We start from the raw sequence: 16,124 nt of genomic DNA on the forward strand, positions 1-16,124 counted from the left end.
TTCATACTTTGTAGGCGTCTTTAACTTATGCTTCCCTTGAAGATCTGACCTTTGTCCCAAAAACCGGGACATTTATTTAATAATATGACCTTTGTCCTAAAAACCGTGACATTCATTTAAAATTAGAAGAAGCGTCGGGACACCGGGACAGTCCTCTAAAAACCGTGACTGTCCGGGGAAATCCGGGACGTCTGGTCACTCTAGTGTAGGACCACTTAACAGCCCTATATGCCAGTCTGTCTCTTTAGGACCCTTGACTCTCTTGTTCCCCACAGATGCTGTAGGCAGCTCCTAAGGTGTTCTTCAATAAAGTGATATCTCGCAGTCGAGGTTTGATAGAGTTTGACCGTGTTGAGGAACCTCATTGGATTTGGTTGGCTGGAGACAGTATTACCGCTGGAATAATACTGCTGAAACTAAAATGAGAGCTTTAATCTGTAAAATTACATGGTTTAACAGCCAGCGTAATCGAATAACTGACTGAAGAGTAAAAAGGAATGACTGAGGATAGTCCTAGAGCAAAAGAGTTCACAATAACAATGTCTGCCATAATGAGATGTCATCCTGCCCACTGAAGGAAAAATAAAACTCTTCAAAAATAGAGGAGATGGACAAAACTAGGTATGTATGAGCTTATAATTATGGGTGTTCAAAATTATGCCTGAGAGCTATTTACCACAACCACATTGCTGGTGCAAAATGCGCCATGCCAATGTCACTGCTGGTGTTTTGTATTTAAAATCAATACACAAAACATGTAATGTCCAGACTTGGAATCCATACTTTGCTGGGTTGAAAGGCCTTGACAGGGCCCCAGGTCAGAGCTTTTGGATGCATAAAGTGAGGCCCCCTGAATCCCCTGGTGTCCATGAGCTCAGTCGTCTTGTCTCAGAGTGCCCGGAGTGGGCTTCAAGAGGCTATGAAGGGCTTCCATGCTTCATGAGGCTAAGAAACCTGGCTGGGTGCAATGCAGGAGCTTCAGCTTCTGGGCTTCTCTGTTTCACTGGTGCATAAAAGCACTGAGTAGGTACAGGGTCTGTGCGTAAGCCTGCAGAGTCCCCTGTGACCCTACAATTTAAGCAGGAATGCTTTACAGGAGGCACAGTGCAACTAGATGACCATCCTCTGGGCCCAGCCAGGCAGACCCAGAAGTCCATATGAGGAATCATTTGAAGCTTGAAGCTCAGTCAGAGCTCCTGGAAGTCAGATAGATTTGCTTCAATGCCCTTCTCCGTCCCCCCGATGGTCATGCATTACAAGACCGGCCAGTGCCCTTCCTCTTGATAAGTAGGAACAAGGTACTAGGGACCTGATATCATCAATTTGTTCTCTATGGACACTGCAAAGACCCTGGCACGCCCACGCTGGACCTGAATCTGCCCTCCATCTCTGCCTACAGGACCTGTCCAGGAGCCAACCTTTTTGGAGAGCGAGCAGGGTAAGCATCAAATGCAAGGCAGCCTGCTCTAGAACAATCTAGCCAGCACCATCCTGTGACCGATTAGACATACTTGGTTCATTTACAGATGGGCTGCATAACCAGCCTCGGCTGTTATTTCAGCATAGAGCTTTTACCTTGCTTGAGACCATCCAACTCAAGTGCGCACTTTTCAGGGAAGCCTACCTCTCAAATGGTCTTTCCTGCTCAGCACAGTAATGGCCAAGCTGCCTGGCATCTTGCCCCCTAGTGATCATACTAGAGTGGATGGTGGTTGGATGCTGCAAGACCTAGATGTGGTGTGGAGTCGCAGGCCCTATGGGCTACACCAATGGAGACATCAAAGTTATACCTAAAAAACGCTATTTTTCTCTCAGGAGGATTACTGCATTATTTGTGCTTCTGGTCATCCAATACCCAGAGACCATTCCATCCCTGGGAATTTCTGAAAACTAGAGACCTAGTGGAACCCAGGGCATTATTTCTTGCATGAATCCTAGCATTGTTTCTTACCGAGAATGACATGCATAAATAACAATTTCACCTAACAACTCCCAGTTTCCTCTCTCTCTCTTGCTGGGGAAGTGGGTGGCTTTAACATTAGGTCATGGGGTCAGCCGGCAGCTAGGAAACCCCACCACCCTAAGGCCTTTCTGAAAACTAAAGACCTGGGGAAAGCCAGGGTCATGGGGCTTTCATTTATTCCAGTGTGCTTTCCTTAACCAGAATGTCATTCAAATTATCCCCACATTTAAGTAAGAAAAATCTTGAGCAATTGCAGTCATTGGCAAAAGTCTTACCATCCTGTAATTGTATGTCTCCCAAGAAAAACAATCCCCTGCATGTGTGGATGGATCTAACGCAAATGATAACAATGGACCAAAGCTGTAAACATGAGAAGACCACAATGATATTACATTGATTCGCATGATCCAATTTTGACAGGTTCATGTTCAGTGCAATAAGACAAATTACAAACTAGGGGCACCAATTTCACAGTGAGAAGTTTGAGAATGGAGGAAAACAGAACTTATACTATTTGCTGCACAGTCTGTAATTTTCTGTCACATAAACTATAGAAAATGTTACTGATTCACCAATACTTTGAGTTTTATAGGACATTCTGAGTAATAGAATTAGTGGTATCCCTGAAAGCCAAACATTCTGGACTCCTTGGATGTCTGGTTGTCAGAATTCTCTAGAGTTGGTAGGTTTTTCTCTGTCCTGGTCTACCCTAGGTTTCTGTCATGCAAAACGCACATCACGATGCTCATTCCCATTTTGCGGGTCAGTAACCAGGTTACCGACTCGAAAAATGGGAATGCGACTTGCAAATAGGAAGGGGTGTTCCCCTTCCTATTTGCGATTCGCATTGCGATGTAGAATTGCTTTGTGACCGCGAACGCAGTCGCAAAGCAATTCGCAGTTAGCACCCATTTCAAATGGGTGCTAACCCATTCACAAAAGGGAAGGGGTCCTAAAGGGACCCCTTCCCCTTTGTGAATGGCTCTAAAAACATTTCCTATGGCCCACTGCCTGCTCTGAAAAAATGAAAGAAAAACGTTAAATTTTTTCGTGTCTATTGCAACTCGTTTTCCTTTAAGGAAAACTGGCTGCAAAAAAAACTGCTTTATTAAAAAACAGTCACAGACATGGTGGTCTGCTGTCTCCAGCATGCCACCAACCCTGTGAGTGCTGCGAATTGGAAGGGGGTCGCAAATTGCGACCCACCTCATTAAGATTAATGAGGTGGGTCTTTGCGACCCCCTTCCGAATCGCAGATGGTGTCAGGGACACCATCCTGCATCTGGGTTTGCGACTCACAAATTGCGAGTCGCTCAGACACACAATTTGCGAATCGCAAACCCAAACTTACGTACATTTGGCCCTTGGTTTCTTCTTGACCACACATTATCAATATTGTATTATGGAATGCCATCATTGGTAGGCATGTAGGTTTTTATTACAGAAATTTAAGTAAAGTACACTCCAGTATCATTATAGAAAGTAAAATACCTCCCAGTGTGAAAAGTCCCTCAGCTGTCTTAATATAACCAACAGTAATATCCATCAAATAACAAAAAAGAACCAGAAAAGAAGGGAAGTCCCATCAGTGGTGCGGCTCAGTCAGGGAGATTCGAGGGTGTGAATCTTAATTTCCCAACTAAAAGGCAGTGGACTGCAAGGTGGATGGGTGAGATAACCAAGGTTTGGGATGGAGTATTTCTTTGAAGAACAGGGCCAGTACTTGTTTGCATGAGGTGGGCCTCTGTCTAGAGTGGCACAGTGGGTGAAAAACAATGGGGTTGAACGTTTTTCTGAGAGATTGCCACTGTTTAGATCAACTTTTGGGGGTCTGATTTCTAGTAGTAAGTATAGAACTTGAGGCTGGGCAGCTTTCCAATCCTACTACTGCCAATGCTTGTGAATTCCAAAAAGTAGTAAATTTGCACCCTGTCAATCAGTACTTCTATGGTGCAAGTATACTACTTCTTTTTGGTAAAGTGGTCGCTATATATATTTAAGATCCCATTCCAAAAAATGAACAAGTTCAAACCTCATAGTTAAAAGTGAAATCAAAGAGAAAAACCCGACACAGCAGACATGACTGAGGCCCCCCCAGACCCAACTACCATACCAAGTATGCATTTGTGGAGGGTGCTCAGCCCAAGTCACAAATAGAGGAGTGTGTGCAGTCATGTAGGGAAATTGATAGGCCGAGCCAGAGGCAAAACTTGGGTCTGGCTTGGCTCTAGGAGTCCATGCACGAGCCGAGCCATAAAAACATTCGCCATGTTTATCGTACAACAAACATAATGTAAAAATATGATACAATCTCTTAAACATTCATATAAGTGTATTTCTTTAACATGCAGAAGTGTTTCATCTTAGAGCATCAGATTGTATCGCTGCATAAACAGACAGTGAGAGTTTTGAGAAACATTCATGGCTCCTCCCCCACCCATCACAATACCATGAATTAACTAAGAGGCAAGGCAGTAGTCGTGTAAACGTGGCCTAGATTCCTATTGTAGATGGAGCAACATTCTAATCTATTTAATTAAAAGTAAGAGATGCTTGAACAGCATACATCTCAAACTCAAGTATTTAAAAGTGCGCTCATGTGTGATTGTAAAGAAATAAAGGCTCAGTGAAATAAACTTTGCATGTAAGATCCCACGATTTGGCCAAACAGGGAAGCTGGTATTAATTCCAGTTTATATGGATTTGGAAAATACAGCCACCAAATGGGTATCTCTCTCTCTCTCTCTCTCTCTCTCTCTTTCTCTCTCTTTTTGTGTCCCTCTCTCTCTTTTACATCAAAGATCACAGTTTTGGCTTTTATTGTTGGCTTCCTATGAGAAACGATAGCACAGAGTTAGCAACTCTGACTTAGGGACTCAAGAATGAATCCCTAATGCACCCCCTGAAGCTACACACCTGAGTCCCACACCAAATAAGATCGACAATTGATTGGTCTTCAAAAGTGCCTAAATTAATACCAACTAATGTGGCCTGTGGAGTGACTACCAATCACCCAGGCAATGTCAGAGCAGTCATTTTCTTAGAGCATTATTGTGTTGCCTCTGCAATGCACACATTTTTCAACACCTCGTATTTTTATACCTGTTATTAAATGTCTGAACTATAAATACTTACCTGATAATGGAAATGTTGCCAGTAGCTTGAAATGCGTGATCTAAAGGCTGGATGTTTATTATCTGATGAGCATTATTATCAGAGGTATTTCCACATTGTAAGAGTATTGTGTGTTGGCCATATAGTGGAAAATCCCTCAGAGTAGAGGTAATCTTGGTATAGTTGGAATTAAGCATTCTGCAATTTGTTATAGCCTTATAACCTGCTGCCGAGGGATATACCAGTTGTTCAAGGTCACGAACATGACTAGGGAGAAGGCCTTTAATAATCATTATAGCTTGAGGCAGAAGGGCTATAAGACTATTACAACATTCCACCCACTGAGGATGGAATACTCTAAATTGGGAAAAATAGAACGACAAACATTGTAATGTTGGAGCAGAAGGCCTATACTACCCTTGAGCCTCTTCACTGTCTTCAATTGAGCTCTAACATTCCAGTGTTCTAAGATGTATTAGAACATTCAAAGTTGGCAGCTCCATCGAAAACAATGGAGTGCTGCGGGCTTTTACTGGCCGGTAAAAGCCTGCAGCGCCAACATTCCAATGTTCGCTTTGTTCACAGCAACAGCTGTGAACAAAGCCTCACGGAGCCCGATACTGATATGTGTCTTTCTTTTTCTCCCTTTTTAATTCAGAGCATTCTATTCTCTGTGGGTGGGATGGTCTAAAACATTATAGTCAGTGCTTAGTTTGTGAAATAAAGATTGCTTGTGCCCTGAACTCTGTTCCGAAGCCCACGGCCTGTGCAATTGAACATCGGTGCACAGAATACCAAGGCTGTTCACTGGGCTGACTTTTGGGATGGGCGAGCTGGTGCCAGGCCCGGGGCGCCTACAGTTAGAGGGACGCGCACTTAGCTCACCTTCTGAGCTGCTTAGGATAGCGCTTTCATTCCAGGCTGCCATTCATTTCATTACCTCTGGAGTGCAGGATGTATACGTTATCCTCCCTCTAATTATCTTTCGCCCCTTCCTTCTTCATTGCCCCCTCCAGCGGACTCTCACCTCCGGTTTAGCGACTGAATAGGTGATTAAAGTGAGGAGACAAGTGGCAACCGTGTGTTAAAAGGCTGTTCATTGGTCTGAGTTATTCAGCCATGGCCATAGCATAAGACCAGTGAGCACAAAAGGGTCTCCACCAGGATCACCAATGGGAGGGGATAAGTGGGAAGAGGATGGGAGAGGATCAGGAGGGGCGTCATATTTAGTTTTGCCTGAGGCACTATCTAAGACGAGGCCGGCCCCGGCTGGTCCTTTAAAACCACCTCATACATCTTTAATCCACTACCAGACACTCCCTGCTCCTTTATGCCATTCCTGCAGGTTCCTGCTTTCTCCTTTTGTGACCGTTTTGCTGTCTCTCTTTTCCTCAGTCTTTCCGATCTGTGTAATTTCTCTCTCTTGCGCTTGGTAAATAAATGATGCAGAAAAATCAGTGCTGATCTCCAAAAATATGTGCCGGTGCTCCCCACCGGCAACCACCAGCTCAAATTAAGACCTGATCACAGCCTTTCTGCCTCAGGGTAACCAGTTGTTAGGCACGCTCTCCCTTGTTATAGGCGTAAGCGGGAATATAACTCAGATGCTGGGCCTTTATCAACCACTAAAGCCCTCGACAGTGGGCTATGGGGCGACATTAAATCCAATTTAACCCTGGATGGTCTTCATACCAGGCCGGCCCGCTTTACCAGCAGCACGGCTCTAGCCATGCACAGAGGCACAGTATGAGTTACAAACTGGGATCAAGTGACTTGCATTGTGGTTTTTGTACAGAGGCTTCATGTCTGCCTGACTTGACAGTTATTTACTTGTTCATGCACGCTCCACTTTAAAAAAGCTTAATGGATTTGTTCTGTGGTTTATAGTAGCCAGAGGCTACGAAAACGCCTCACCATTAAAAGGGATTAGTCCAACAGTATAAACTATTCAAAATGAAACTCACACTCGTATTACTCATGTGCACCTCAGCCCATCTTCTCCTCCCAGCACAGCTCGCTTTCACAAGAATAATGCCCAGAGCTGGAGGAGATTCAAGTTTGTGGTTAGACTTCACAGAGGAAAAAAAATAAATGTATATATATTTTTTTTTTACAGAAGACTGCAATTCTGCCAGCACTTACTTTGGTTTCCTCAGAAATACCACAAACACATCACAGTACCTCCTGAATTCCAAAATGTCTGCCACAGTATTTGGAAAGTGATTCTGGAATTCTGGACCAGACTTTGTAGGAAGAGGAATCTTACGCATGCTCAGTGCGGGAGTGAGGGTGGGTTTGCAGGAGACAGCTGTGCGGTTGGGCTTGACTTTCTGCTTGTTTAAAAGGGTTTGGGGAGATGTAAACCTCTTGTTTCAGTACAACCTTTAAGTGGTCCTGGGCTGTTTGCAGTGCTTAATTTGTAAAAGAATGAGTGCTGGGGCCCAAAGTTTTACTCAGAAGCCCACGGCCGATGCTTTTGAGTGTCAGAGTGCCGTATAAAAAAAGCTTCTAGGGTCAGATGTATGAAGGCATTTTGCATTCGCAAATGGTGCGAATGCCCGTTTGCGAATGCAAAATGCATTTCAGAATGTATGAAATACATTCTGAACGCAATTTTTTTAATGAATCGCTAAAATAGAGATTCCTTAAAATTGAGACCCTGTTTAGTGAGTCACAAATTGCGACTTTCTAAATTAGAAATTGCAAATAAGGATTCCTTATTCGCGATTTCTTAGCACATGTATGAAGCAATTCCTAAATGCGATTTGGGCATTTAGGAATCGGTAATTACCACCAAGTTGAACTTGGTGGTAACCATGCGCAAAATTTAAAAATGCATTTAAAATGCATTTTTAAATTGTACATGTAAAGCACACATGCCCTTTTGGCATGTGTGCACCTTACATGTCCCCCCAAAACTTTTGGGGTGCAGCAGAGGGGGCCAGAGCCCCCAAGCACCCTGGGGTTTTGCATTTCCAAAATTGCGATTTCTGGTTCAGAAATCGCAATTTTGGAATGCAAAAAATTCGCAGATATGGGCCAACAGGCCCATAGCTGCGAATGGGGCCGGTATCGCAATTTGCGATTCGGTAATAGCATTTGCGATTTTTAAGAAATCGCTATTACCGATTCGCAAATGTGATACATGGCACTTTGCGAGTCGGAAATAGCGATTTCTTAATAATCGCTATTTCCTACTCGCAAAGGGCCGTGATGATACATCTGGCCCTAAGTCTTCATTCAACCTCCTGCCTCTTTAATCTACCTCCCTACTCTCCCTGCCCATTTATCTCATTTTTCCATGTTATTTTTTGTTATTTTTCATCCCTTTGTCATGGTTTTTCTTTCTGTCAACTCTGAACTTTCTGGGTACCTACTAATCTGTGGATGTGAGTTCCGGATATACAGCATCATCCAACTGTTTACTGGCGGTCTTCATGCCTCCAAGAGACTTCACGATGGTCTGAAATCCTTCATTCTGGTCTTCATGCCTCCAAGAGCTTTCACAATGCTCGGAAATCCATCATTCTGATGTCAATGAGCAACCAGCTGATATACATCCACATTAGAAAACTATGGACCTCATTTACAAGAATCTGATACATCGGATCTGATGCATCAGATTTCTCGCGCTGCCCTATGGCCCTGTGGCTGCACTGCATTTACAATACAGAGCTCCATGGCACATATTTTCATAGATGCCTCAGAACTTCTGATGCATCTGTGGTGCTAAACTGATGCATTGCTGGACTAGTGTCAAAAAAATGAAGGTAGTCCAGCAATGAGAGGAGGTCCCCATTGAGAAAAGCTCTGCCTCCGTTTAACGTCTGCTCTGAGCAGGCGTTAAAATTCTGATGCAGTGAAGTCGCAGGATGATGCAGTGAAATGTCGTAAATTTCACTGCATCAGTTCAGCATGGCTTTTCCCGAGGGAACATCTACCTTGCCTACATTATATCTGGCACAGGTATTATGTGACGCAAGGCTTTACAAACTGATGCATTGAGCCCAATGCGTCAGGTTGTAGATGTGGAACAGTGTAAAACACTGCTTGTGCCACCGTTGCATCAAAAAAAATGATGGAACAGTGACGCAAAGGCCTTGGAAAATGAGGCCCTATGGTTTAGGTCGCATTATAACTTCCCCGGACACATTGTAGAATGTGTGTGTGAGTTTTTTTTATAGTTCTGCTACACACAACAGGAACACAGTCACAGAACCTTATCTACAAGATTGCTGCTGTTTAGAGGATCTGCTTTTGTATTATTGCACAACCCCTTCTACTCCAAAACTGATAGTGTCAATTCACCATCTTCTTACTGTAGCCTATGGTATTTTATGTTGTTTTCTTTTTGCACGACAGAGAAACTCAGGTCAAATGCTGGTTTTAATTGGCTTCACAGATTATACAAATTTCTGCAGCGTGTCTGAATTTCAAATCTAAAATACATGGAAAATAATTTCCACATAGCTACAGAGGTTCAAAAATAAGTAGACACATTTCCTGAAAATCACACACAATCATAAATAAAAAACAATTATGACACATCATAATTTCGGAATAATTCACTTGATCCACTACAAAGAATCAAAGACCAAAAATATGTGAGTTGATAATGCCTGTTGCCTTTCCAAACAATGTCTAAAATTAATATTTGTAAGTGAGTTCAGATAATGTAAGAAGCATGACTAAGATGTATGAAACTGTGAGAGATGACTAGGGGAGGGCAAATATATTCTGTTCCCCTGGCGGAATTGGTGGAATTTTGTCGACTCCGCATTACGCTTGTAACAGGGAGTTCTGATAAAATGTCATCTATCGCCATGTGGCTGAATTGTTTCTTGCATACAGCTCCAAAATAGTAAGGTGGCGAGTGTGACTGAGATTTGGCATCCCTTAGCGCGATTTTCAGTCACTAGGAGGACTTCTGGCGAGATTTTCCCAAGGTAGTGGAGACCATTCAAGTCCAGAAGGCTGCTGCTCGAGTAGAAAAACAGGCTGGCGGTACCTACCTCCACTATTATGACATTGGAGGTTTGGCCAAAGCCAAACTGCCAATGTACTGCACCAACTGCCACGGCGGTAATGACCGCCGGCTAGAGACTACAGTCTCCAGCTCGACGGCCGTCACTAGGCCGCCCACGCCATTTTGACCCCGTCCACCGCCATGGTTTCCGTGGTTTCTGTACTGCCACTGAAACTATGGCTGTAGGCACTATCAGTGCCAGGGAATCCCTTCCCTGGCACTGATAGGGGTCTCCCCCGCCCTCCTTCCCCTCCCCAGAGTCCTCCCCCCTCCATCTCCCGACCGCCCACACATTTACACATACACGCACATACATACACACCCATACACACACGCATACACACATTCACCCACGCATTCATACATTCATACACACTCACAGCAACACCCACAAACATACATCCAAGCACACACGCAATCTCACGACACAACATGCACGTACACTCACACCCACTCATGCACACAAGCATTACACAAGCATGCATGCATTCACAAACACACCCACACACGCACACAACACCCCCTAACCCCCTCTCCTGTCGGAGCTCCCGACTTACCTGCATGCAGGGGTTCCTCCGGCAGGAGAAGCGACGCAGCGCTGCAGCCAGCAGCAGCGTCCGCCAACAAAACATCGCCAGGCCGTATCATGGAACATGATACGGTAGGTGTGGTTTTTCTGGTGTGGTGTTTTTCTGGTGTGGCGTTGCTGCTGGCAGCAGTGCCACCTTACCGCCGTCCGCCGCCATGACCGTAGATGGAATTCCACCAGCCTTCTGGAGGTTTTCTGTCTATGGTCATAATGGCATGGACGGTCGGTAGCCATCGCCGTGGCGGTAGGAGGCATTTGCTGCCAGTCTCATAATGAGGATCATAATGCCCTATCGAACATGAACCTTAAATAATGACACATCTGATGGATTCCAACCCACTACCACTGAAGAACAATGCATAGCTTTCATCGGGGGCTAAAAAAAGATTGTTCTTCAATTTGATCAGACTGTCCCACTTTTCGTTCTCTTTAATATTTTTAACTTCACATAATACAAACACAAATATCATAGTTAAATCCGTTCTTCATTAAATATGGGGCAGAAGAAGAAATGCTGCAATGTTTCTACACCTTCAAATGAATATTCCAAAGAAGCAGCTGAAATGTATTACCCAATAGGATGGAAAGATTTGCCTAACGGATGTACTGTAATCTGAAAACACTTGCACAAGCAAAAGACTAAAGGCCTGATTTAGATCTTGGTGGAGGGATTACTCCCTCACAAACGTGATGAATATCTCAGTCACCATATTACGATCTCCACAGGATGTTATGGGATCATAATATGGCGGACGGAATATCCCTTATGTTTATGATGGAGTAATCCTTCTGCCAAAATTGAAATAAGGTCTAAGAGACTTACATTTGACATCTCAACCCACAAATCTATTATTGAGAGGCAGAGGAGTTAGGCAAGACCCTGTTAAGAGGTTGCATTTTTGTTCATCATGATTACTTATTTTAGAACTATAGATCCTCAAAGGAGTGCAGGTTAACAAATATTCCTTGTGTTTCTTTTCAGTGGGCTGCTTGCTGCTGTGTAAAATAGACACTGCAAAGGTCATGGTGCCGTTTGACCAGGAGCCCCTGAACACCATGGTGGTCTACAACGAAGAAGGCGGCAATAAGGATTGTGAGGTAAACCTGTCAGACATAGACAATGGTGGTGTGGGGGTCGAATACCTATCAACAACATACATGAATAATATTGGCATGGCAATACTGAGCTTAGGCTCTTCAAAAAGTGCTTGTCAATTTAATGTATATTGAGTTAATAATTGCCTGTTGTTGTGGTCATCTCTAAATTAGCCAGACAGTGCCCTTTTGTGGCAGACTGTCACAAGTGCCCGTGTTGACAATAAGTGCCGGAGCCAAATTAAGCACTGTGGGGTTTATTTACAAGCCCCTTACTCTGCCGGTTTGTCACTTTTTTCCCAAATAAACAGTGATGCATCAGTGGTGTACGAGGCTTCTAAATAAGCACCTGTGTTTTAAACAGCTTTGACAAGCAGCTGCAAGTCCACAACCAAAGACTGGAGCATTAAAGATGCTAAACTTTGGAGTAGCACTTAAAGCCATGTGGGGTACGGAATGTCTCAGGACTAGACAGAGAATAGAGATTCTCCAATTAATATGATGAGAGAATCTTGTTTTCATTAAGGACACAGAGGCTATCATTATTCATAAGTCCTTTGTTGCTGCCCCAACATGCAGCCCTTTAAAGAATAAAGTGAACATATTCCATTTTGGAATCTTGCTTCAACATATCTCACCATAGCAACAACCGTCTTCCTCTTTCAGGCTGCGACATAGGAATACAATGTGTTCATGATACCGCATGGAACTTGAGATTGTATTCATCCCCCAATTAGGAGATGTTTCCTACAAATAAAAAATAAGATTGAGAACAATTTTCAGATAAAATCTGACTCTCCAAAACCAAAAAAACACATATTTTTTTCAAATCACTACCACACCCCACCTGATACATGATATAACATAAACAGCGTGAGGTGCATAGGATATTGATAGCCTCCATTGCCTTTAATGAAATCAAGATTGTCTTGTCATGCTAATTGGAGAATCTCCATTTCATTATAAGACCGGAGGCTATCATTATGCATATTTAAAGCTATCAACAATTAAGCAACTTACATGCTTAACTGGTTTTAGATAAAAACTGACAAAGGTATTAGCATTAGACCAGTCTGCGGCTTTTAAAATCTCAGAAAGAGTACCAGCAGCCCACAATACTTTATTGGCCATAGCACCCCTTGCCAAATGGGCACCAAAATGCGACAGGTCTACGCCTGCCTCATTCATGATTGCTTTAATCTAACCGGCTATAGTGGTCTTAGATTCTGATTTATGTGGTTTAACATAGGATATCAAAAGTTGTTCTTCTCAGTGATGTCTACACATCTCTTGTTCCTACACTTTAATACAGCTTACCACACATAGTTTTGGGCAATCCTTAAATAAGGGGTAAAAAACACAATTGGACATATTCTTTGTTCTTTTCCATATGTCAAAATGTACACCATCTAAACAATAAAACCTGTTACAAAGTTCCAAAACTTTTACATCAGAAACCCTTCTAAATGAAATCAAGCAGAGACGCATCGCCTTATATCTGTCTTAAGGAAAGATAACAATTATATGGCCATGAGTCAAAGAGTTCAAAGACTACATTAACAACCCAAAGAGAAGTGTAACAAGATCTGGGAGGTCTTTTTATTCTGATACCTTTCATCATTCTGCAAATTAGAAGGTCATTCCCAATTGTTCTGTCGCCTAAAAAGTCGTGTCCAGCTGAAATACCTGATCTATGACAATTATTTGTCCTGTAGGATAAGCCTGACTGAAAAAGTTCTGCTAAATAGTTTGCTAAATCAGTTATAGGCGCCTCCACAAGATCCAGACTCTTTTCTATGCACCAGCTATACCATCTATAACAATCTCCCTTATATCTTGTCCTAGGTCCTGGTGCCCCCTAGCTCATCCAGTAAGTCTCTAGCCTTTCCCGAAAGACCCAAGAGTCCTGTTGAGCTCCTGAAATTTTCCAAACAAGAAGGTCCAGCTTTCCCTTTATGACCAGCGATGTTCCTCTCCTCCTGGGCCTATCAGCAAACCTAGATATGCTGGAATGTGACGTGGTTCCTGCAATGCTCTAGCAGTCCTGGGAACCAAATCTGTGAGTTCCAGAAGGGGGTTACTAGAACTATTTTGCATCTCTCTTCACAAACTTTCCATATTACCCTCTGGATCATTGCGAACAGTGGGAAAGCACAACTCTTCTCTGATTTCCTGTCCTGCACAAACGCAACTACTGCCATAGCTAGTGGATCTGGGCTCCAACTGAAAAACCTGGGTACCTGATGCGTGAGCCTGCTCACAAAAAGATCTAAATCTATTGAACCCCAAAGTTTCTGGATTTTCCTGAATATTACTGGATTTAATTTCCAATCACTGTAGTCCCTGAGGTAGAGAGAATTCCAATCTGCTCTCAGATTCAACTTCCCTGGGATAAGAGCTGCTGACAATACAATCCTGTGTTCCCAGCAAAAATACCAGATTTCTTTTGCTAGAACCGCTGAACCTTTTGAACTTGAACCCCCACATTCAATTGATATAGGACACTGCTGACATGTTGTACTTGCGAATTAGGACTACGTTGTTGGTCAACTGAGCTTTGAAGCTCCTTAAACCGTTCAACCCTGCTAATAGCTCCAAACAGTTTATGTGCAAATAACTCTCCGAACTTGACCAACGGTCACCTGTTTCTAAATCCTTCAAGCGGGCACCCGAACCTGAAGAACTGTCATCTGTCTCTAAGATAAACTCTGGCACATTTCCAAAATGTCCTTCCCATTCTAACACTCTAAGTTGTTCAGCCACCATTCCAAAACCGAACGAGCCTCTGGGGACAAGTTTATTAGACCTGCATACCAGAGTTCTTTATATAAACCAACTGTCTTCAATCTCTGTAATGTGGGAGACCTGGTGAAATAGCCTGAATTGAGGATGAAAGCAGACCAGTGATCCTTGCTAAATCTCTGATAGTCACAATCAATCTAAAATGTGTCTCACCTCCTTCTTTGTCTTGGTTATCTTTTTCTGTGGAAGTAAAAGTTGAGCTTGTAGTGTATCTACCAGAAACCCCAGAAACTCCAGAGATTGACTTGGATATAGAATTGATTTCCCCATATTGATAATGAAACCTAGGTTCTTCAGGAGTTCCCTTGTTAAGTGTAAATGGTTTAATACATCTGATTTCACCTGACTCATCATCAGAATGTCATCTAAGTATATTATTAATCGAATTCCTCTTTTTCTTAAAAAGGCCACTACTGGCCTTAACACCTTGGTGAAAACACCACGGAGCAGAGAAAAGACCAAAGGGAAGACATCATATCAGATAAAACACTCCCCTCCAACTGAATCAGAGATATCTCTGGGAACTCTCTGCGATAGGTATCATGAAATAAGCGTCCTTAAGATCTAGTTTCACCAGCCAGTCCCCTTCCTGTAAAACATCTCGTAGCATATGTAGCCCTTTCATTTTGAAATAATTGTAAACCAGATATTTGTTTAGTTCTCATCGATTTATAAGTGGGCGCCATCCCTTCTCTTTCATTTTCACTAAAAAGATTGCATTTACAAATCCATTGTGAGCCTTCCACCCTTATTATTGCCCCTCTTAGTGGCATTTGTGAAACCTCCACATCTAATAGCATCATTCTTTCTGTGTCGAAAACAATTTCTATGGGTTGAGATATTTGGGAGTGTATTTCCAAGAAATCTATACTGAAACCTGTTACAGTTTTTGGAACCCAGTGATCGTTTGTTATATCTTCCCATCTGTGAATAAACTTTTTCAACCTTCCCCCTACCTTTATTGGGGAAGAACCCAAACCAACTGTTCCACCTACCTTCGGGAGTTGATTCATGTGGGTAAAAGCCTGTTGGGGTCTGTGAGCCTCTACCATAGCTCCTGAAGTCTTGAGAGTACTGCTGATTTTGGGAAGAGAAATGGGACCTGCTGACAAATTGGCTCGCAGCCGGTCCCCTCCAGTCAGCCCTTCCAAAAACACGTGACCCAAAAACGTGTCTCAAATTGTACTGTGCTTTACTCAGAGTGGTGAATGTGGAAATATATTTGCTTAGTGATTTAATAAAATCTTGATCAAACAGTAGGCCTCCAAGTTCTCCTTTAACCTCTTTATTGGCTAGATCAGCTAACTTCCTCATAAGGATTGCTTTCTTTCTCTCCATTATGAAGGCTGCGTTGGCATTCCCTAGCATACAAATTGCCCTCTGGCTCCATCCTCTGAAGAGCTCTAAATCTATTTCTGAATCATTCATGTGTGCGTCCTTATCCATGTCTAATACCCTAGCCAAAGGCCCCATTACATCTAATAGGCAGTATTGGCATACTTTTAAACATCGTTCTAGACCTTTCTGTGGATCCT

At 43.0% G+C, this 16,124-nt stretch overlaps 1 protein-coding gene across 1 annotated transcript in view; it reads left to right on the forward strand.

Annotated features, from left to right (window-relative positions):
- Positions 1-16,124, forward strand: part of LOC138303752 (cadherin-like protein 26) — a 398,556-nt gene that overhangs the window by 315,338 nt on the left and 67,094 nt on the right. The window contains exon 13 of the mRNA XM_069243135.1: positions 11,675-11,790. Coding sequence (XP_069099236.1) covers positions 11,675-11,790 — 116 coding nt within the window. The remainder of the gene's footprint in view (positions 1-11,674; positions 11,791-16,124) is intronic.

This window comes from Pleurodeles waltl, chromosome 7 (genome assembly GCF_031143425.1).
Source record: "Pleurodeles waltl isolate 20211129_DDA chromosome 7, aPleWal1.hap1.20221129, whole genome shotgun sequence".
In the NCBI taxonomy this organism is placed as follows: Eukaryota; Metazoa; Chordata; class Amphibia; order Caudata; family Salamandridae; genus Pleurodeles; species Pleurodeles waltl.